The 23,712-nt window shown below is 36.4% G+C and overlaps 2 protein-coding genes and 1 pseudogene across 3 annotated transcripts; all 3 read left to right on the top strand.

Moving 5' to 3' along the window:
- Positions 1-2,673: 2,673 nt before the first annotated feature.
- On the top strand, positions 2,674-10,344 carry LOC149010010 (dihydropyrimidinase-like). Its single transcript, XM_089163285.1, has 13 exons — positions 2,674-2,847; positions 2,948-3,100; positions 3,271-3,322; positions 4,038-4,304; positions 4,386-4,597; positions 5,445-5,565; positions 5,741-5,828; positions 5,925-6,003; positions 6,834-6,921; positions 7,034-7,074; positions 7,164-7,216; positions 8,005-8,161; positions 9,760-10,344. The coding sequence occupies exons 1-13, from the start codon at positions 2,746-2,748 to the stop codon at positions 9,952-9,954; spliced, it is 1,608 nt and encodes a 535-aa protein (XP_089019411.1). The 5' UTR covers positions 2,674-2,745; the 3' UTR covers positions 9,955-10,344.
- A 4,154-nt stretch (positions 10,345-14,498) lies between these two features.
- LOC149010009 (splicing factor 3B subunit 6-like protein pseudogene) lies at positions 14,499-15,781 on the top strand (annotated as a pseudogene). Its single transcript, XR_016174617.1, has 2 exons — positions 14,499-15,175; positions 15,325-15,781. The product of XR_016174617.1 is annotated as a splicing factor 3B subunit 6-like protein pseudogene (transcript).
- Positions 15,782-17,384: 1,603 nt separating this feature from the next.
- On the top strand, positions 17,385-20,598 carry LOC149010008 (shikimate O-hydroxycinnamoyltransferase-like). Its single transcript, XM_089161891.1, has 3 exons — positions 17,385-17,724; positions 18,084-18,511; positions 19,172-20,598. Exons 2-3 carry the CDS (start codon positions 18,095-18,097, stop codon positions 20,063-20,065), a joined length of 1,311 nt encoding a protein of 436 aa, XP_089018017.1. The 5' UTR covers positions 17,385-17,724; positions 18,084-18,094; the 3' UTR covers positions 20,066-20,598.
- The last annotated feature ends 3,114 nt before the right edge of the window (positions 20,599-23,712 follow it).

Below are 23,712 nucleotides of genomic sequence, written 5' to 3'. Positions count from 1 at the left end.
ACCATCTTACAAAGGTTCTTTTTGGTATCAACTATCATTCTCAATTATGAGAATTTTTTATTATTTTAAATTGTTTGGCATCTATTATCAGTTTTATTTTATTTAAAATAATAGAAAAACTTCCAAAATCCATAATAGACTTTTGGTCTATTATGGATTATAGTGATGATTTCATTCTTTTCATTTATATGCAAGTTTACTTAAAATTTTATAGTTAAGATGAGGGTAAAGTAGTCAATAAACATTCTTTTATAAAAACTCATATTTTTCCTCTCTTTTCAAACTTGATCATTTGTTCACTATTATTTTCTAACAATTTTTTATTTTGACACTAAACTTATTTTTCATTCCATGATTTATTTTTAACAAAGTTCACCAAATTATTTTTCATTCTTGACCAATAATGAATTTTTGTACTTATTTCTTTTAAATAGACATAATAGAGAATAAGAATTGATACCAAAAAGAGTCTAAAGAACGACTCAACTCATTTATTTGCATTTGCAATTTCGAACAAAGAATTATCAGGCTACCCAATAGACCCCATTCATTGATCATTGGCATGCGGGAGACTTCTTGTATGGTTCAGCCCCAGACGCCTGCTAACCGCGCCTATCAAAGAAGCGTTTGAGCAAGAGGGTCTTCCGATGAAGGTGGTAAAGACTAACAAGTACAAAACACAATGAAAATTGATGGATTAAATTTGTAGGTTTTTTCTTGTCAAAAGTGAGAAACAAGTAAACAACATGCATCATCACTAATGTCTATCATTTTTGCCTCTTAGCATTTATACTTTTATAATCTTGTTAACATCTATATCAAGAAAGAAGGCATGAATTGAGTTGTTTCGAAGTTTTTTTCATTTTTCATTCATTAGGGTAAGGGAGATTGTCTAGTGTGCATGTACTAAGTATTTAAATAATTTTATTTAATTTTTTAAAATTGGGTGTAAGCATGAAGTAAACCAGTTGAAAAGGGCAACTACTTCTTCGAAAAAGTAATAATAATATTTTTAAGCTTGAGAGAAGGTAGGCTATCTGCATTTCATTAATTCATTTCTAATATATCTATATACGTCAATTAATTTTTGTCTACCTTATGCTTTAGTGGTTTAGTTTCCACTAGATGAATATTCATTGGCTGCAATTTAATAAGAAAAGTCTGCTTTTGTCTTTGGAAAAACGAAGACATATTTTTCTTTGGAAAAAATGATCATGAAGCACAACGTTGCATTTGTCATCTAGCCTAGAAAGAAAATTTCCCCCTCCCCCTCCTGAATAGGAAAACATTGTTGTTATTGTTATAGATGACTTTTGAGACATTAGCCAAAAAGACCACTGATTTTTTTCTTTTCTAACTATAATGTTAGTTCATATGGTCTTTTTGGCTAATGTCTATATGAACTAACATTATAATCTTCACTTAAAAACTTACATGAAGAGTATGTTTTTTTTCTTCTGAAGCTAAGGTTCATCCAGGCCAACTTGCGTGCACCTTGATTACATCCTTAGGGGGGAGATGCTATCTGCAATGATCAAACCCACGACCTCTCCACTGAGAAGTATGGATTTGCATTGGCCCCTAAAATTATGTTTAGATGTCAAGGAAAAAAAGGAAAAAGCCATAATTAAATGAGAGATCACTATGCTATAATGATTGATTGACGTGAATCAATCCCTTCATATTAAACATTGGGAGAATGATTTCTGTATGACAAGAAGTATAGTATCACTTGGGTGATAATTTTAAGCGACTAATCGTTTCACATCGAGTATTGTATCTGTTACAGTGTTACACATTTACACCTCATATTACTAATTAGGCTTGTCATGGTTGGGCCAGATTGGGCCAGAAACCAACTAGGTTGCCAAACCATCGTACGTCTTTTTAAGTGAGATCATGATACGTGTGGGGGCAAGAAAGACGCCTCGCACACACTTCCCACCAGCATAAGTAACCGTGCTACGGATCGTTCGGCAAAAAGATTGGTTGCTAACCAAACTTATTAGGACATGGAAGTGCTTATGTTAAGTCTGAAGTCAGCCGACGAAACCTACTTGGAGCATGACTCCATAAGTGATGGAGCAGGGATTGCAACCTCAAAGCATCCAATAGTACTAAGGTACATAGGTCACGCTATAAATACTCTTAACGTTTTAAACCTAAGGTAACAAATATTTTTCCTTATTCTCGGAATATTACAATTAGTCCCCTTCTCAGTTGTATTCTATCACTGACTTGATCATCGGAGATGGTACCGACCTAAACCAGGTAGGCCGATTTTGTTTGCAAGTGATTTGGCGGAGTTATCAGAACTAGGTAACAACAATATCATACTCGCCAATACATTTTAGTATAATCCAATATGTCCTAAACTTACATGGATTCACATCAGCTAGTATCTTATCGCATTGTTGAATACTTTAATCCAAGCCAACCGCAAGGCTCTGGGCCCACAACCTACTGTCTTTTCATGGAGTAGAAAATGCTAGTTTAGTCAACATAAAATTTAACATAAGCGCACCAAGTATGTGGCTAAGAAGCTAAGCAGTCATTTTCTTCCTTGACAAATGAGATTCCCAATAAAAAAAAAAAAAGATTCCCGGGAAAATCAGAAGTTTGAACTATAAAAGGGCACCAACGGCATGCCTTCTTTCAAAGCTCAGTGTCACATACTCACAGTGAAGAGAGTGGTGACTGAGAGAGGGATCACCTCAAATTCTGTCGCTGTCTTATCCACTGAAGATGGCGGAGCTTCGTTTCATTCTCCCATGGCGGAATGTATTCTTCGTTGTGGTTTCTTTCCTTGTCATTTTCCCTATCTCCGACTCAGAACAAGTATCAGGGGTATGCTTATTGAGATCTGTACTTTAATTCCTCGTTTCTTGTTGGAATATGTGTTTTTGAGTTCTATATGCTAACTGGATGAGCTGAAATTAATTTTCAGTTTTGTAATGCGGCATACGGAGATTCAGAGGGTTGTTCTTACTCTTCGAAGATCTTGATCAAAGGTGGAACTGTAGTAAACGCTCACCATCAGGAAGTTGCCGATGTTTACGTTGAGGATGGGATTATTGTCTCCGTCAAGCCTAACATCAACGTATGATCTTTTGCTGTTATGATAATCCTGTGAAACGTTTCAATTCTAACTATATTCTAAATATACTCGTCTTTTGGGTACCTTTATGTTAGAACTACTGAAGCCTTGTAGAATAAATACATGCTTATATGCTATGTTTTCAACTTGAAACATTAAATTGTTTCTTGCAGGTTGGTGATGATGTCAAAGTGATTGATGCCAGCGGGAAGTATGTTATGCCAGGTGATATTTTATGTCTATGAAGTTCTCAACTTCTAAAAAACAAAAAAATTTAAAATATTGACCAAGAACTATGTGATCTCATTTAGAAAATCCATTTATCAAAATGTTTTGGGGTTATCGAAGTTGGACATGCGTTATGCAAGTTATTGTTATTACTGTTAGTATTATGTTAAAATTACTGTTGATTTTGAGAGTAAAACTATAATTTGATCTTAGTATTCTTCTACTTCCTGTTTTTGGTTCACAGCACTGATCAATTTAGGCAGGTGGTTGTTTGGAGACAATTACAACTGATCACCATGCAACTTACATCCAGGTTTTATTGAGACCGAAATTTTGACCATTGACAAAACTTACTGGGCCAAAAGACATCAACTCTGTCATGTTAATTTGTGCTCTGTAGACCTTTATGACAATCAGCTATACATTTTGATCTGCCAACTTTGGCTTTATTGTACAAGTAAAACATATAAGGGGGGGGGGGGAGGAGGGGAAAGGGTGGGGGGTTCTAGTTCTCCTGGTGGTTCAGTATCTTACTCACCATCTGAAACCTTGGGAGATGACTTCAGCTCCTCTTTGAATTCGAGTTTTCTTCTTTTCTTAAATCAATTTTATTTATCTATATTGAATCCTTAATTCTGTTCCCTGATTCAATTGTTGATCATGCAGGCATAAGATTCTAACAGGTTTAAAATTTTATCTTCTGATGTAACAGGAGGGATTGATCCTCACACTCACTTGGAGACAAATTTTATTGTCAGTGACACGGTCGATGATTTTTTCAGTGGTCAGGCTGGCGCAGTAGCAGGGGGAACTACAACGATCATTAACTTTGCGTTACCAATTAATGGGAGTTTAACTGCTGGGTTTGAAGAATTTTCAGAAAAAGCAAAAAAATCATGTATAGATTATGGTTTCCATATGGCCATCACAAAATGGGATGAAGCTGTTGCAAAAGAAATGGAAATTATGGTTGAGAAAGGTTAGCAAATTGCAATATTTGAATTGATTAATCATATGGCATGTTATGTTTGTGACTTTTTATGGCGTTGTGATTTCATAGGTATCAACTCTTTCAAGTTTTTCCTTGCCTACAAAGAAGCTCTTATGATCAATGATGAACTTCTATTGCGAGCCATGAAAAAATGCAAGTCTCTTGGTGCCTTGACAATGGTTCATGCAGAAAATGGAGATGCTATTCAGGAAGCACAAAAAATGATGATTGATCTTGGTATTACTGGTCCAGAAGGACATGCACTTTCTAGACCTGCTGTGGTAACATGCTCTCCTTTTATTGTGACACCTAGTTTGTGGTGCATTTTCCTTCAAATTACCAACATTTACTCTGATAGTTTTCAGATTCTGAACAATTGTTGGATGCATGATCACAAATTCCTAATTTGTTTGATAGTGGATTGTTTTTTTAAGGTCATGGCTAAAGTGAAAGAATATAGGTTCAGAAAGAAAGTGATGAAGCTGCTCCATTACTTGCAGGAACAGCCATTGAAGTTTTCATTAAAATTAGCTATAACAGTAATACTGAGGATAGTTATAATTGGAACTTTTATCAAATTCAAAGAGAGATCTAGCACTAAAATATCTTTGATTGAAGCACCCAAGTAGACTTCTTGGCTTAGTAGCTATCCTTTGCCTTTATAGTGGCATCATATAGTAGATTCTAATAGGAGATGATTAAAAGCTTGAATGGCCAGTCGCTATTAGTTGTTGTTTGAAGCTGTTTATCTCTTTTTACTGTATGTATTCTCATAAGAGAAAAAAAGCCAGAATCTACATGTTGAATATGATCATATCCGAGAGATCACATCTTGCTTTAGATATTTCTTGCAAGGCCTAGAACTGTATGTCTCCTTTAAGCAAATTAAAATATGAAGCCTCTGATAAAGAAATATTAACTACATGTTAGTGAAAAAGTAAGATGTTTGGAAGATAAAAGAAAATTACAAATTAGGTGTATTGTGCTAGATTTACAAGGGTTTTTGTGATCTAGAGTGAGATTGTATGTCTTCGAATCAATTCACAGTTACATTTAGATAAGTTATTTATCTAATTATCTGAGGTAAAAACCAGTTGCAATCAATCATTTAATTAAATGCTCTTGCAGCTGGAAGGAGAGGCAACTGCCAGAGCCATTCGTTTGGCAGCTTTTGTGAACACACCCCTTTATGTTGTTCATGTGATGAGTATTGAAGCAATGGAAGAGATAGCCAGAGCTCGACAAGGAGGTTTGAAATGCTCTTGCCTCTATCAATTTATCATCCATATAAATGGGGAGTAGTACCTAGTATAAATATTCACTGTTGTTGTAATCTCAAATTCTATGATTGCATACCAATGCTCAATCCGGTATTCTGATGGTAATCTTAAATGATTGCATTTATTTATTAATCCAAATTGCAGGTCAGAGGGTTATTGGAGAGCCAATAGCTGCTGGATTGGCACTTGATGAATCAGGAATTTTTGATCCCGACTTCACCACGGCTGCTAAGTAAGAACCTTATACCCTCTAGGCCTTTACTACCTCAGTTTATTTTATTCAAATTTTGAGAACTATTCCAACCATCCAGCATCCTTAATGTTTCAGGTTTCTCATGAGTCCTCCAATTAGGAAAAGAGGACATGATAAAGCCCTTCAAGCTGCCCTATCAACTGGAGTTTTGCAGGTCACTTTTTCATCTTTGAAAAGCAGTTTTATGACACTATCTCCCCAATCCCCTGCAAACTTTCATTTGAAAATAAAAAGGGGAAGAATTTTTGTGCATGTCTTATGCATTACGTACAGACATCGAACTCAAGTTGTAGCTCACATATTTTCATCTTGCACTGAAGCTATTTGGTCAAATTCATTAGCATTTTTACACGTAATGAAATTTAATTTGATGGGTGCCACTGGCAAGATCCACTTAATAACTTGATCAACCTGGTGATCTTCATATTATATTCTTTGGACATCAAAGTTAAAAGACCCACTGCAGAGTGTGATTATGTTTTCGGGCCACATAATATTTGGATCACTGTATAGAACTCCTATGATGATTCATCATATGGTGGTCCCAGCATCATTCATCCACACCAAGATAGAGTACTGGTTACTTGTAGTTCTAGGTCCCAGGTTGGAGTTTCAAACCCATCCTTATCTGGCATTTCTCAGCATGAGATGCATCTCAACCATATGTACCAACATGCCCCTAGTTACTGGTTTCATGTTGGCATTTTGCCAAAACCTGGTCCAGCTTAAATTCTAGCTCAGAGTTCCTGTTCCTAAATGTTTACCTGATTAATTTCCATTTTGATATACTGTCTTTTGTATTGATCTTGTTTGACTAGTATATTAATTTCCAATTTGACATACTGTTTTTCTCATTGACCTTGTTTGACTAATATTCGTTTCATTGGCCAACAAGTTTTTACTATATTGTATATTTGTATCCATTATGCTGGATAAGATAACAGAGGCTCAATTTGATCACTTCACTTGTTTTACACATTGCAGCTTGTAGGAACTGATCATTGTTCATTCAATTCTACACAAAAAGCCCTAGGTATCGATGACTTCCGACAAGTTCCAAATGGTGTCAACGGTAATTGCATTGAACTGATCTACTTTGAATATCTTGGGTTACTCAATGAGACACTTCTTTCCATTTTATGTTGCATTTCATGCATATTTCTGACAATCCTTGACATTCATAGGTATTGAGGAGAGGATGCATGTGGTCTGGGACACAATGGTGGTAAGCAACAATTGATTTTGTTACTTATTTGAAGTAAACCAAGTGGCTGAATTTTTACAGTGTCTCATCATAACATCTCATTTATGCAGGAGTCTGGCGTGATAACTCCTTCTGACTATGTGCGAATTACAAGTACTGAATGGTAATTTTCTGCTCATCTCTTTCATGTGGAGTTGCTCAAACTTTTTCTTATGAATGGTTAGCCTCTAAAGATTTCTGTGGTGAATGCATCTCAGCTAATTTCCAGTGTTGCTTTCTGGTTTTTTGTTTTCTCCATTTCCTTTTTGTAAAAACAAAGAAAAAGGTATTGCTTTTTTTAGAATTATCAAAAGAATAAAGCTTCGATAGATAAGATATAGTGCAAGGGAAAAGGGCTAGTGTTCACAACTTGTATACACAGCTGCACCATCAATCTTGTAAGAAAATCAGGCTGAATGGATTAGTCTGAAATTTGGATAAATACTTTCTGGATCATATTGTCAACTCGCAAAAATTATAAGTGCATTGATGCTTTGTTCAATTCTGTATCATCCAATGACCTTTTTAGGTTTAGGAGATCTAGGTGCGCTCCAACAATAGCCAGAGCCTATCTCCTAATCTTCCAGATGAACAATGAAGGAATATATGGGTAATATAGAAAATGGAGTTCTGAGCTGTCTCATGGTCAAAATTGTTTTCCTGTACAACCCACTATTTTTGCTTTTTCCTAATAGTTTAATGAACTAAATGGTGACTGGAGATAGAGAATGTGAAAGATGATTCTTTGCACTGTAAGACGATGTGACTTCTTAGTTCTGTAGAGTCCTGTTCACATTGAAGTTGATGATTATTCATGATTGATACCATGAAGCACATTCTGTTGTTTTTATCACCTATATTACTTCTCTGTTTCTGTCTCTCTCTAAAGTTTACATGTAAACTTTTTGGCAGTGCCCGGATCTTTAACATATACCCAAGAAAGGGAGCTATACTTCCTGGATCTGATGCTGATATAATTGTACTTAATCCCGATGCAAGCTTTAAAATAAGTGCAGCCACTCATCACACGAGATCTGACACCAATGCCTTCGAAGGAATTAGTGGAAAGGTAACCCTTACATCTTAAAGAAAATTTATTTTCATATTGGTAATGGATTGTTCATCTGGTCAACAATGTGGTCACAATATAACTGTGTCATGTATTGAGCTTTTTTTCATCTTGTCCTTTCTTTTTGTTCGGGTGGATCATGTATTTAACTGACAACTTATCATGCATTGATTTATACCATCTACTTATTTCATTCTTTATGGTCATTATCCAATATATCTCGTCTCTACTATGGATTGTCAAATTTCTAAAAAGCCTAAATTATAGTTATACATGAATTTGGATGACTAATTTAGCATACCATCTTGTAGGACACACCTTTTTTTGGATGTGCCATATGCCCTGAATTTACAGTAGCAAAAATAGCTCGACTCAAAAGTCCTCCATACCAGAACACCAAGTAGTGTAGATACTGTTTGATATTTTTAGATTGGACAGTCGGACTATTGATCTTTTTGTCTGTCTGATCCAACTCAATGGTTATTTTCAAGAAAAAACTATTTTTGAGAGCTGGACCTTCCCTATCCCCTTCCCCCTCATCATTCTTATTGTTCAGACCTTAATTTTGCTGTAATGATCCTGTTTTTAAGATTATGTTTGCAGTGTGGTTCTTTATCATCTTGGTGGCACTGATTCAGTTTTAGCCAAGGTAGACTTGTTAGAAAATAGTTTCTACTAGTAAAAAATCTGTATGGGCCAAGGGATTCTGAATAAGTTTCCCACTCTCACCAATTGATTCAGAGATTTCAAAATTTAGGGTCATCAGAATTTGATATGCTACTCAATCATTTGCAGTTTTGATTCAAAACGAATCATGAGATGATTAACAGCTAAATTTCAGCTCAAGTTCTGTTAGAATAAGGATGAATTCCAATTGGTTCAACAAACAATTGAAAACAAAAATGTATATCTTCATTCACATGGTCGCGTTTGAGTTGTCATAGAAAACTAAAAGAGTTTTCAAACGTAATCAACTTGATTATGCTAAGAAGTGAATACCGAACCTTGAGCTAATGCCATGAATAACTATTCAAGCAATAAGCTTTTGAAAACCTGGTTTGCCACAAATCTCCAACAAATCGGATTGAATAGTAAAACTTTTGACTGAAATTGACCCTATATTGAGTTGTATTATTGTGTCATTAGACTAAGGCTTTGGAAACAATGAAATTTTGATTATGGAGTATGCTGATAAAGCTATAAGAAACTATAAGAAACTATCTGCAGTGGATGTGTTGATAGAATATTATTTCTACGAATAACATTGCACGTATCCCTGTACATAAAATAACTAGAACATATGTCTCTAACCTAGAAATTCTTTCCTTCGGTAATGAGAGTTCTACAGGAAATTTCACATCCAAAATTCAGATGGTTAATTATTTATCATTCATTTTCAACCCTAAACAACATATATTGGAGCTCAACTTTAACCATTTGTTACTTTGTGTAAGTCACTTTTAGGACTAAGTGGAATGCAGGGATGAGCATATTATCAAACTTCATATATATCTCTTCATATGCATAGAATGTCAGTTCTATGTACTTTTTGGTATTTCTTTACATTGATACCATACTAATGACTGTTAAAAATACAGGGAAAAGTGGAAGTGACAATTGCAGGAGGAAGAGTAGTATGGGAAGGAGGTGAACTCAAAGTTGTACCTGGTACTGGGAGATACATAGAAATGCCACCATTCAGTTATCTTTTCAATGGTATCGACAAAACTGATGCAGCCTACTTGTCATCTCTTAATGCTCCTGTTCAGCGTGTCAAAACTGCAGTGGCTTAAGTTCAGTTTTACTTTCCCAGATACAGAAATTGAAGTGAAATAATGGGGGGAGAAGTTGGTTTACTACAGAGTTTGTAATTATAGGTTTGGCAACAAATAAGAACTTGTGGGTCATTCATTGCTTAGAGCAATTGTAAAATGCCTGGTTTGAGTCTTGAGGGTAGCCGCTTTGTACAAAAAAATGCCAAAGGCTAGTTCTGACTCCAAGCTCACCCTTCCAGGAACTATAGAAGAAGCTGGCACTGGGTAATGGTTCTTTGTACAAATAAAAACTTGGGAGGATGTGCATGCAGAAATGTATTCCAATTCAAACTCAAAGGTAGTTAGAACAATGAGAGTATTGAAATTATCTTCTTCTTTCTTTATCATCAGTTCTCTTCTTTAATTTCACAGATCATCACTAACTTATCAGTAATTCATAGATGTTGCATCATTTGGATCCCGTTATACTATGAACCCAAAACATACCCTTGACTTCTCTCATTGTGTGATATTGTTTAATGGTGAGATTAAAATGCAATTAATTTCTAATCATATGTTAGTGATGATACATTTCATAAGCTATTTTCCCATTTTATAAACAAAAAGAATTTGATGCAAAACAAAGCCAACTTTTCCTGCCCCTGCAAATGGGACCGTGGTTCTGTGTTTCGAAAACAATTCCATCGGGAAGACTAGCCAAACTGACCACAAAAAGGGGTATAAGTGTAAACTAACTGAAGCCTCTTCTCAATATAAGTTCTAACTCTAAACCATGATGTGTAATTATTTGCAAGTCATAAACCTGTTCTCTCTACTCTCACAATCATTCAAGTATTGTTGCTCCAAGATTGCAGGTACGCTCCTCCTCATCTCCCTCTGTTCTTTTTCTCTGTCTATGATTTTCTTTTGGGGTTCAGCTTAATCTTTACTGTGTTATGGTTGGGCGAAGATGACCCTGCTCTATTAGTCTACTGCTATCTCGGCATATTTAGAGAGACACACAGTGAATTCCTGACAAAGTTTTCTTTTCTCAAAATCTATTGACTTGGAGGAATCAAACATTGTTAGGATGAGGCAAGTTTCTTCAATCACATTCTGGAATATTCAGACTGAAATGTTGTTTGATGTGGGATAAGTGTCAGAAGTCCATGTTGATTACAAAACTCTTCCTCTTCCTTCCAGCTGGAGAAATTTTTTGCAATAATTCCTATATGCAGCAAGATCTGTGACCTAGTTTCTTGTCCTCATACAGTTTCTGGTCTTTCCTCTCTAGAACCATAAAAATGCTTCTCATCCAATTGGGTTGTCATTGCCTTTAGTATTGTACCAAGGAAAGTTCAAAGCCATCTTCATTATCTGAGGCTCTGAGCTAACTCAGTACTTCTGGGAAGTTAATCAGTAATGAAACCTTTATTCATGAAGACTTTGTTTTTCCTTTCCAGTCAAGATCCTCGAAGATCAACTAATGGAGTAGTAGTATTGACAACATGACTTTCTTCTTTTGCAATCCCTTCTAATGGAACCTCTTGACTTTTCATTATACCTTAAGAAGTAAAAAGAGAACCTATTCCAAACAAAAAATTCTGGGAATTCCCAAGTATCTCGAACAGATTTATAGACCTGGTCAGCTGATATATTTTAAACTTACAGGGAGAGTTTATAATTCTCTCTCTCTCTCTCTCTGTGCCTGCTTGTGGGACACAGCTGATCACAAAAGCAACTGGTTTAATTCACCCAAAAAAAGAAGCAACTGGTCTATAGCCAAAAAGTTCTCCCTTCCCATGTTCCAAGTTCCAAGTAGGTTAATTAGGGGTGACCTGATTATTCATTAAAATCTTGAAATCTTGAACAAATAGAAACAATTTTCCTTATTTTCTTCTTTACCTCAGAAGATCAAATGTTTAGTTTGACAGCTCGGAAAAAGAGAAGCATAGAATTTAATCTGAACATCACCTAGGAAACTCCCCTGCAACTCAGAAAATATGAATAAATACATGATACTGCGTGTTACCAGAGGTAATTTTAAAAATAACTATGTAGTGCACCTCAATCAGATCGATATTACAGAACATTTCAAGTTTCCCAACAGCAAATATGTACTATCTATAGATTTAGATTGGTGAATCAAACTTTGTAGCTCAGATTTTGATGCAAATACATCTAGACAATCAGAAATTGCAGTGCTGATTTAATTGTTTATGAAATCAATCAAGCCCATAAACAGCAAGAGAAATAGCTCAACATGGTCTTTTTTTTCCTCTGCACATTAATGGATGTAAAGGTTAGTGAATACAGACTAACTGTTGGTTTCCCCCCCCCCCCCCTCTAGAAGGAAGTGGAGAAAAGGAGAAATAACATTTTGGTTTCATTCAGGTGCATTAGCCAAGGAGATATGAACCAGTACTGTATAGCAGTATAGGTTGGTAGCTCTACCTTAATCCTATTTATGAACACAAACACAAATTTAAAGTAAAGACATTAAAATTGAAGAAAATAAGACCTTACCACAACTATATCATCTCGATGACGATGATGGTCACGTTCACGAGCATGATGCATAATCAGCTCTTCCTCATTTCCTAGCCTGAATCGACCATCTTTGTTCTGCTTCCTAGTAGCACGAGCTTGAGCAAAGGCCAATGAGTAATTGGTAACATTGCTCCTTTGATCCCAGGCTCCAAATTGAGGAACAGCCCTCCAACCTTTTCTCTGGAATTAGTAATCAAGTAATTAGATTTGACTTATACTACATTTACAAAAATCATCTAAGCTTAGAAGCAACAGGTCTATTGGCTCATTACTTGAAACCACATTCATATGATCAGACAAACTATTTAGTCCCCCTGTAACTTAATACTGCTGGTCTATATCCCCTTGGCCAATGCACATCTATCAATCTGAGGTTAAGCTTGAATAATCTATCATTCACTTAAAAATAGCAGATCTTTGCATGAAATAATGTACATATAATTTTCATCTGTGCAAGCAGAAGTGATCCTTCATTGCAATACCAAGATTGTCAAAGTACAACAAATGCATAGGGAGTGAGATAACTAGCAGGCGAACAGAACACGTGTGGTAATGCAACCATAGCTCAACTATGATTCAACTAAGATCTGAACTAATTGCCAAACACAAAGTTAATATCTCTGGAGAAGAGTTTATGCAATCAGAGAATGGTGTGATTATGTAATGCCAAATATTCCATTTTATGTAGTTTCCCAACAGAGCCTCATGGTAGCTGTGGGTTAAGAGGGAAGAAATTGAAAACATACCCAAAAAGAAAGAAAAGTTTTTCCTTTTACAAAAGCTGTGCATAAATAAAATAGAAGAAAACCTAAAAGGGCGAAAAACAGTGTTATTAAAGAATCATATTATGCAAGAAAACATTTAAAGTTGTTCACAGAGAACCAAGGGAAGAAAAAGAAGGATTCAAGAGAACCCTTTGAGAAATTTTATTCATAAACTTTGAACCAAAAAAAAAAGAGAGGTTATCCTTGATTTCTCTTTTAAGTTATTTCTCACCTCTTTGCGAATTTCCATGTCCAGAATGGATTTGATGAGAGGAAGGTGGGGGAGCTGAAAAAAATTCGGATTCACATCCTCTACAATTCACACCCTCTACAATTTTTTATAATTAATACATAGAATTGTGACACGTGGGCAGATAATTATCCAATAGTTAAAATTAGAAAACAATTAGGATATGAATCTAATAAATTCCTAAAATTAAACTTCAAGAAAAAATGAGAGACAAATTTAAGAGAAATTTCAGGGATTTATTAGACAAGATTGGATAATTAACTTCCACGTGTCACAATCCTAGATATAAATTACAAAAAATTGCAAAAGATGTGAATCCAAAAAACACCCCAAAATCCATTCTAATTGTTATCAAATTTATAGAAATCTATTGTTGGGGAGACAGATTTTGCAAATGTGGCACCCATTAAGTGTAGCGGGAAAAAAGAAACTGCCTAACTAACTCTCAAATTAACCATACAAACTATCTTTAAGTTTTTTCTACTTAATCCCAAAGAAATTTATAAAAAAAAATTAAAGAAACCCTACCTTAGATAATCAAGATGCTTTTTCACCACACAACAAGTGTAGGGTCTATATCTGAGTAGATAAAATAATTCAAAAGTGGAACCTTAATAAGTTTCACATAAACCCCACCTCTATTATGCAGTAGAGGAATTTCAAGAGAGAACATACTCGACATGGAGGTGATCTAGACTCTAGAAAAATCCCCTTCACGGATCCAATGATTGGGTTAGCATGATGCACACCAGAATTTTTGTTCTTTTTGTTTTTTTTTCTTTTTTTTTTTTTTTTTTTTTTTTTGAGTTTATAAAAGCCCATTGATCAAGTTGTGAAATTCTTTAAGCCCAGCCCAGCCCATAATTATGGACCTTCCTTGCTAGACCAAGCCTGTTTATCTCCGATTTTTTTTTTTTTGGGTAACCGTTTATCTCCGATATTGACTCACGATGGTGACGTTTCCAAAAGAATTCTTCGTCAAACTACCAAAACCGGGTTAGGTTAAATACGACTCAGTTAGGTTGACTCGGTAGTTTACTGTCACAGCCCCAGGGAAGAGTGGCAGACAAACTGGCATTTTTAGTCTGAGTCTCTGACTCTGTTGACTCTGTTTTCGCACTAGATCGAAACCTCGTTTTTTCGCTTCTTTGATCTTCCAATCTAAAACCCTATTTCTCTGGTTCTTCACGGTCAATCGAATCGCTTGTTGATCAGTTGATGCTTCCTTGAAGTCCTGAGCTTTGAAACCCTACAGAGGAAGGAATTTCCAATGGCGACGATCAGCCTGCGGAAGGGAAACACTCGTCTACCACCCGAAGTGAACAGAGTTCTCTACGTCAGAAACCTCCCATTCAACATCTCAAGCGAAGAAATGTACGATATTTTCGGTAAATATGGTGCGATTCGTCAGATTCGCATTGGTACCAATAAGGATACCAGAGGCACAGCCTTTGTCGTCTACGAAGACATCTACGATGCTAAGACGGCCGTCGATCATCTCTCAGGGTTCAACGTTGCCAATCGATATCTGATTGTATTGTACTACCAGCAGGCCAAGATGAGCAAGAAGGTTGATCAGAAGAAGAAGGAGGACGAGATTGCTAAGATGCAGGAGAAGTATGGGGTCTCTACTAAAGATAAGTAGAGCCTATTCTGTTTGTGTGCCGAAATTAGGGTTTCTATGTGTACAAAATCGGTAAGTCACGGCATTTCGTCTTTTATAAACTTCAAGTTTGCGTTCCTGTAATCTTCTGGTTGTGGTTAATCGTTTTGGCTAATGATTTATATGGTTTTGAACTTCATACTTCGTTGAATTTTGAAGTTCTTGTATCTCTTTTTATCCAGGTGTGGCGGAATTAAGCCTCTCAAAATTTTGCAACTTTTGAGTTTTGTTGGAGAACTTTTTTCACCCTAATACAACATATAATGTTGTTGCACCAACCTACTCAATTGAGAAAAAAAATGGGAAAATAGGGTTGCACTATTTTTCAGCCTCAATTTCTCCATTAGCACCACGCTCGTCTTTTGTATAGCCATCAAATGGCTGGGGATCTTTTCAGCTTCTTTGCTTTCATTGTTGAAGATTGGGGAGTGAGTGTAACATGATGGTATTAACAGATTCTAGAACATAGGAGACTGCTGTGAAATATTTGGCTGTTGAGCTTGCTTTTGGTATTTTAATCAGTATCCAATTGATCTCCCAACTAGCCTGGATGTTTATGATATAAAAACCCAGATGCCTTCGCAGCACTTCAACCAGCCTTTCATCTCTTATGTCTGCCTATCTTGTATATCTTTGTATCATTCTCCAGATTTGTTGCTAGCTAAATTTGGTTTTCTATTTTGAAAGCGCACTTGTTTAGTTTTGAATAAATAGAATGAATGAGCCCTTCAGCTATCGTCTATGTTTTGGGTAATTAAGCTTCTTGAAATGGCTCCTTGAAACCAAAAGTGGATTTTTAGGTAACCTGTTTTTCCTCTCCCTTTTTTCTTTTCTGTTTGGTACTTTTAGTCGTTTAAAGCCCTCTATCGGTTTCTTATCACCACTTCTTTGTCAAACACATTCCCAGAACACTGCCCTACTGTCCTATATTTTCTTTCCAGCATCAAAACTAATATTGGTGAAACTGTTCTTTGCCGTTCAGGCTAGCAAATGGTTAAAAGCTGCAAAACCGGGATTGGATTCTACTCGGGTCTTATGGGTTTACTTGGGTTAAAAATAGGAATTTGATCTAAGCCTTTGGATCAGTATATTCTACGTGACAAATTCTCAGACTTTATTGGGCACTTCTTGCGAGATTTCCTTCAAGGGGAGGAGCCAAATGCTCAATTGGGATCATATCCTTACAAATCCTTAGCAAATTCTTCCCCATCAATGCCTCCACAAGCGGCTCCTTATTGAACACGTTTCCAAGGTTATCGATGATTGAGCATGCTATAGGGGCTTGAAGGAGATTGCATAATTCGTCCCCTCATTAATCTAGTTTGATTGGGATTGACTTTATTTGGCTTTTTTGTGGCATACACGTTGAGATAGTAAGGGATGGTCATAATAAAGTTTACGAGTCGTTTTTTGGATGTAATTGAAGGCTCATTAGGAACTTGAGTAAGGAATTGTTCTTTTGGGGTTTCTAGAACAAAATTTGAAAGCGAGCACCCTTGAAACCCATTGGACCGCCATCCTCACCATGACTAGGAACCTTAATTTGAAGATTCATATGACAGATGGGAAATCATGGGGATTTCCTTTGAAAGTGAAGAAGGGGGATTGGGAGGGTCTTGGAGGGAGGGGTTGGAGGGAGAGAGGGGAGGTGGCGAAAAGGGTGATTAGGTTTCATCCTTAGGGCTTGAGATGGGACCTAAAGTTTTAGGGATTGAATAAGACCTACATGATTCATGGTATTTCCTCCCTAAAAGGAGCCTTAAGCTGCTTCAAACAAAACAGATGAAACAAAGGCTTGCTTTGAGAGCTTCTCATATTTTTTTGACTTTGAAAGCAGCGGCGTAATTTTTTTTCTTTTTTTGAACTAAGGTTCACCTTTTTCTACTTGCGGATTCAAAGTCTGGATCTCATACTATAGGGGGTATAAATATTTATCAATTGAGCCAATCCTATCTCAATTATGTTGATTACTCTCACTTGAACAGATGTATTCACGACACTTATGCTTATGTATGAGATCAATTGACAAAAGGGATGATGGACTAGGAAGATTTTTCTTAGTGAAGAGGTTGTAAGTTTGATCTAATATGTAATATCCCATCATTATATATGAGAAAAGGTACGTTTCAAGGGGAAATAAAAAATTCAACAAACTTGGCATGTGATGGGAATGTGGAAAAATAAATACAAATTAAAAACAGTACGAGGGAACAATTCTGCGGGTTAAGAATTCAGTAAAGACGATAATGGCTACAAGAACGCTATGTAATCATCGCTGCTAGGACAGAACCTTATCCTATACACTGGTTAACGTCGCTAGGAATTGGAGCGCTGTTACTTTGCTTCCGATCTTGTAGCTTCCGCAACACCCTACCTTCCTTGCGGTGGAGAACAAGACATCGTTTGTCACGACGAACCCATCTCTTCCTGGGAATCTAGATGGGATCTGAGTTATTACTCGATTAATCCCCAGGATTGGATTTCCGATAAGGTTTCGCTTGATCTTAAGATCTGCTAGGACTGCTTGAGTATATGAGGAAGAGGGAGCTCATCAGCTCAGATTGAGAAGTAAGATTATCAAGGTATGGCTTTAGTCCTTTTTCACCTTCCATTTTGAACTCCTCTATGTTAGTTTCCATTAAAACCGCTGTTTTGTACCGAGTCATCACAGCTTTATGCAGGAAGAAAGAGCATTGACCATGAATTGGTTTCAACATCCATGCCCCCCCCCCCCCAACCCCTTTCTAACTGACACCAACAATTCACTACAACCACCATCACGAAATGCAAGTTGCAGGCTATTAAATTGATTGGAGAAGGAAATTATCATTTCAAGAGCTGGTTAGGGTTTCTTGACAACCCAGAGGAAACGTTCATATTCATAAAATTTTAGGTCACATCCGAGCAATGACATGATTGTGCTGTTATTCCCATATTGTAGGCGGTGAGAAGATGATTGTTGAAGTGAAGGATTCCACCATGGTGTACCCTGCAACGCAGGATACACCAAAAGGGGAGAGCATACCAATCTCTACCTTGGGCCAGGCAGCTCGTAGGACACATGGCCCTAGAGTATACTTCTATAGGGCAAATGGTTCTCACAACTTCTTTGAAGCTGCAGTCCTGAAGGATGCATTAAGCAAAGTTCTTGTGACATTCTATCCCTTGGCTGGGAGATTGAAGACGGATCACGAGACTGGGAGGATTACCATTGATTGTAATAATAAGGGTGTCCTATTTGTTGAGGCCGAAACGGAATCTTTTCTCGATGATCTTGGAGACTTTGTACCTTCCTCAGATTTCAGGCAGCTCGTTCCAACAGTTGATTACACAAGGCACATTTCTTCGTTCCCTCTGGTTATCTTGCAGGTATGGTACTTCTTTAATCTATTAAAGAAACTTGTTTTTGGTTTTCATTTTAATTTGACTTTTAAGACTCTGGATGCTCTGTATAGGAGAGTTTTCAACCAACATGGTCTTTTCTCTTTGGATTTTTTGAAGCTCAAACCAGATTACCAATAAGGGTGCAAGTTTGGCCCAGAGACCTTAAGCCGCCCTGAGCCCAAACCGGGTTTGGGCTCAAGATTTGGCCCTAATGGCGAGTTTAAGGCTAAATTGTTTTGGTCTTGACTAATTCCAAGGGCAGGTTTGGGATTACTCTTTAGTCTGCCGAACCTATCTCAAACCGTCCTTAATATTGCTGATTCTAACTCTGATTTTGTCCTTGATTCTGGCTCTGATTTTGTCCATTATTCTGGCCTTAGTCCCTAATGATTGATTTTAATAAATTAGGAACAGGGATAAGGATATAATAAATCAGGGCCAATCAGAGCGGAAATGGGTTTGGCTTGGTTTTGTAGGGCTTAGGGTCAGAAACAATAATAATTTGTCCCAGAATTAAAGTCAGGGCGAAAATGAACTTAAATTAAAATATATAGAGTTTGGTTTGGGATTGCAAAAGTCCGGCGATCAGACAATACTCACCACCCTAGGATTTGCTAATTTGTGAGTTTAATTTTTCCAAAATAGGTTACTCGCTTCAAATGTGGTGGGGTTTCTCTTGGGGTTGGGATCCAGCATTCCGTGGCAGATGGGTCCTCGGGTTTCCGGTTCATCAACGCATGGTCGGATATGGCACGTGGCATCAATCCAGCCACTCAGCATTTCATCGACCAAACCATCTTACGTGGACGGAACCCACCTACACCAGCGTTCCACCACATCGAATACCAACCTCCTCCAACGCTGAAATGTGCAAATGCTCAATCAGTCCCCACCACGTCAGCTGCAATCTTCAGGTTCACCCGTGATCAGCTCCGCACCTTAAAGACCAAGGCCCAGGAGAGAATTCCCGATAATAGTGCTACCTATTACACCACTTTTGAGGTACTTGGTGCACATACGTGGCGCTCTGTCTGTAGGGCACGTGGCCTACCTGATGATCAAGAGACGAAGATGTACATCTCTACAAATGGACGGTCGAGACTTAACCCTCCCATCCCAGCAGATTATTTTGGCAATGCCGTATTCTCAGCAACACCAGTTGCGTTATCAGGTAACATCGTATCCGAGCCGTTGGATTGTAGTGTAGGAAGGATCCACGACACGTTGTTGCGGATGAATGAGGAGTATCTTAGATCGGCCCTTGATTTCTTAGAATGGAATCTTGATCAGGTGGCTCTCCTGAACGGGACCCACTTCTGCAGGTGTCCTAATATCAGGATCATAAGCTGGGCACGGATGCCCATATGGGATGCAGATTTTGGGTGGGCTCGACCCATTTACGTGGGACCCACGGAGATGGCGCTTGATGGCATGGCATATATGCTACCTAACTCCATGAATGATGGGAGTTTATCACTGTTGATTGCCTTGGAACATGACCACATGGAGCTCTTCAAGAAGTTTATTTGTGAGATTTGATATTGAAGCACAAGAAAAATATATAGAGGTTTTCCTAGGCATCATTGTTTTAGTTGAGCGTAAACTATATTTTTTAGTATAATATATTATGTATGAGTTTCAAATAGACATTATTGTCTTTGACAGTTAAAGTTTTTTCAAAATTTAAACCTAGAGAGACCAAAATATCCTGTTCAGTTATTTAATACATATGTGGGTGAAGGAAAAAAATCTCGTTATTCATTTTTCCCCTTCACCTAGAGCCAACGTTGTAAATCATCTCTAAACCACCCCATAAAAAGGGGGGAAGGGAGAATCATTTACTGAAATTTTAACCCTCGCTACAATGTGTGTTACAAACAGTTCCCCAAAGCAAAATTAAAACCTAATTTTCAACAATTAAGGTAGAATGACATAATCAAGAAGAGTAGAATGACACCATTAAAATGTTATCAATAAGAACAAGCAATTAGAGTAAGATTGACATGAACTTGTAGACTCCATGTTGATGTTCTAATTTCCATTTTCCCCTTTTCTCGTCCTCTGAGTTGAAGTGTATTAGATGCCATTGTAGCATTAGCTATTAGTAAATGATTTATTGAGCTTCAGATATAACAATTTCCTAGAAGAAAAAGGGGAAATTGGCCAAAATTTCCTTTGGGTGGTTTAGTCAAAATTGGGCAGCAGTGCAAGAGGCGAAGCATTTGGAATGGAAGTTTTTGTGATATACTTGGATAAGATAATCTCCTCGTTGGCTTCAGCTTTGGCATTCACATTTTACATCCAGTTCTTCACTAAGACCTTAAACCAGTGATTTGTCTCCATTCTTGCTTTATGGAAAGTTGGAAACATAAAATTTGGCACAATAAATAATTGCTATGTGCCAAATGCTTTCTCTCTGATTCTCTATTCTTCTTCAAACAATGAGCAAGCCACTTCTTTCCAATCCTAACCATTTTAGAATCCCAGGTTTCTTTTAAGATATGGGTTGCCCAATTTTTACTCTACCACCCCACCTCGTAGGGTGGTTTCCAAGAACCAGTGGTTTTAAGCAGCGTGAAGGAAAAAGATGAGTGAAGAGATTTCATCTCACCCATCTATGTGGTTGATAACAATATGGTATTGGGGCATTTTAGTTATATCATATGTATTAAATAATCTGACAGTCCTTCCATGTTTGAAATTAGAAAACACTTCAATGGTGGAAGCTGGTGTTAATTTGATTCGAACCCAGATGCAATATATTGCACTAAGTGTACCTAATCAACATTAGTTTATACTCTACTAAGAGAACCTACACACAAAAACTTAAAAATATATAAAATACTTTGATTTTTTTGGCCAAATAAGCAATTATGTTAAGCTTTCTAGACTCAAAACCATAGTCCCTAATGACCTCAAATCAAGGTATTCTTGATTTTTTTTTTTTTTTTTTTTTTTGGTAAAATGATTGGTTGTTTTTGAATACAACAAAAGGGGAGAAATGTGAAATGTCAATTTTTTTAAAGTTAAAAATAACTTTGCTCAATCGTAGGGGCCCAAGTCACAACTGAAAGTCAAAGAAAGAACTTTGAAACTTAGTTGTGGAAAAATACATGAATGCACGCATAGATCCAAGACAGAATTTGTAATAAAGCACTGAGTTGTGTTATTTCTTAATCCCACGCGTACCTGCAGACAAAGATGTTTTACCTAAAGAAGAAATGCCATGGTCATGGTTCATCCATTTGGAAAGTACTGACTTTTGACAGGTAATCCCTCACTTAGAAGAGCCTCCAAAAGAACATCTTTCATATTTAAGAACAAACCCCACTGTTTGTGGATGAGTTTGTGAATGGAAATTGCTTGGATGTTGATTAATGTCAACACATGCAGCAGGGAAAGGTGATCTCGACTGTTCATTTCTCAAAAGTGCGAAAAGTATTAAGAGAAAAAGACAACTGAGTTTAAGCAGAAATTGTTTATTAGTTTCTTTAAAGAATTGTTTAATTGACAATCAACAATGCTTCTTAGTCAAAACTCATAAGGTCAGGTTCAGCTCTCCCAGTGTTATACGTAACAGTCGTCACTCTCAATATATATAAAATCATCTAGTTTTAAAAAAAGAAAAAAAAATTAGAAATTGTCGATTAGTAGAAGGTAGAAATTTCCATTGATCTTCAGGATTGAGATCATCTGTATCAGATGAATAAGCAGCAGTACCTGTAAAAGATCCAAAATAGCCCAGTTGTTGCTATTGATAAAATCTGAAACTAAAAGAGATTTATTAGTTAAGTCCTTAAACCTAAAGGGAAGCATCAGAGTTCGAATAGTATTGATCCATGGGTTAATCCAAAGAAGATGCTCTCCATTTTCAATAATTCTAGCCAAACTCTCATTGAGAACAGGAGCCATTGAGACTAGGCTTTTCCAAATACTTGAGCCCCTTTTCTTTTGAATTTTAGGATTTATTTTTTTTTATTTTTTATTTTTAGGGATCAAACACAGAGAAGTAAGAGAAGTATTTCTATAGAGTTAGTTGGCCTAGATTTTTTTTATTTTTTATTTTTGTTTATTTTTGTACAAAGGGGCTTTATTAAGCAAGAGTCAAACCCACGACATGCGGATATTAATATGCCTCAGTAAGAGTCGAAACCACAACATCTTCACTAAGAGGTGTTGGTTTCACCACTAGAACAGCTCTACGTTGGCTTAGATGTTATCTTCTACAACTACCTTTTCTATAATTCTGCAAGGAGTTACTAACTTATTATGATTGAATGATTGGTTGCGACACTGATTTTATAAAATTTGCTAAGCAGTAAAACCCAAAAAATAAAGGAAAAAAAAAAACTTTAAGGACTCTTTAATAATTTTTCCTTTATTTTTTCTCAGTTAAGTTCTTAAATAAATTTTTGTTGAAAATTTGTTGAGAAATCTGTACGAACACTTGAAAGGTTGTTGTAATCACGATACTCGTCAGGGCTGAAACGTATCAGAGGTACTTTCTTTAACATATTAAGACACCTTGATTTGTGTACTACGAGTTCCAAATGTGTCTTCATCCCAAGATCTGTCAGTTCAAACCTTTAAAGTTGTACCTCAAAAAGATTATTTTAAGGTATAATCAAGTTATGTTTACTATTTAACAGAACAACAACAAAGAGAGAGATGAGGAAAAAATTCAATATAAAAAATGAACTCATAAATGAGTAGGGTTTTAACAAGGTTTTAGCAAAGTTCTTATGCTTAGAATGTCAAACTCCTCTACAGACTTTTTCATTTTTTTTTGGTAATACTCTTTTACTTAAATTTAGTTCACGTTCAATGTTTCTTATCCAAAAATTGTTTTCCTTCAAATAACAGACGCAACAAAAAGTAGTTTTTGCATCAAAACTGGTCAAAAACTGTTCATAAATTTAAATTTTGTTTCAAAAATCACCTGAAGCAAAACTGTTTTATCAAATGATTTTAAGCCGCCTTTTTTTGTTTCTTGAAATATGAAATTAACCACCAGAAATTATATTTCCGCGGGTTATGTCCCTAGTGTCCTAGGTTTTTTTTTCCTTTCTCCTATGATTATCCTGCAATACCCAATGAGATTAATAAGTTGAATCAGAAAAATATCTCTCTTAGTCAACTTTAGATAGCTTTCTTCTTTGTTCTTTTCAATTCTTGATTGGTTAGCA

Source organism: Hakea prostrata, chromosome 7 (genome assembly GCF_041222555.1).
Source record: "Hakea prostrata isolate BN-2017 chromosome 7, UWA_Hpros_2, whole genome shotgun sequence".
Taxonomy (NCBI): Eukaryota; Viridiplantae; Streptophyta; class Magnoliopsida; order Proteales; family Proteaceae; genus Hakea; species Hakea prostrata.
This window is presented reverse-complemented; position numbering and strand designations above follow the sequence as displayed.

Bases quoted from the DNA above. Each gene is read 5' to 3' on its own strand.
- LOC149010010 (XM_089163285.1), top strand. From the start codon at position 2,746: ATGGCGGAGCTTCGTTTCATTCTCCCATGGCGGAATGTATTCTTCGTT. The intron at 3,323-4,037 runs GTGATATTTTAT...CTGATGTAACAG, and splicing joins CGGGAAGTATGTTATGCCAG to GAGGGATTGATCCTCACACT. The intron at 7,075-7,163 runs GTAAGCAACAAT...TCATTTATGCAG, and splicing joins TGGTCTGGGACACAATGGTG to GAGTCTGGCGTGATAACTCC.
- LOC149010008 (XM_089161891.1), top strand. From the start codon at position 18,095: ATGATTGTTGAAGTGAAGGATTCCACCATGGTGTACCCTGCAACGCAG. The intron at 18,512-19,171 runs GTATGGTACTTC...TTTCCAAAATAG, and splicing joins TCCCTCTGGTTATCTTGCAG to GTTACTCGCTTCAAATGTGG.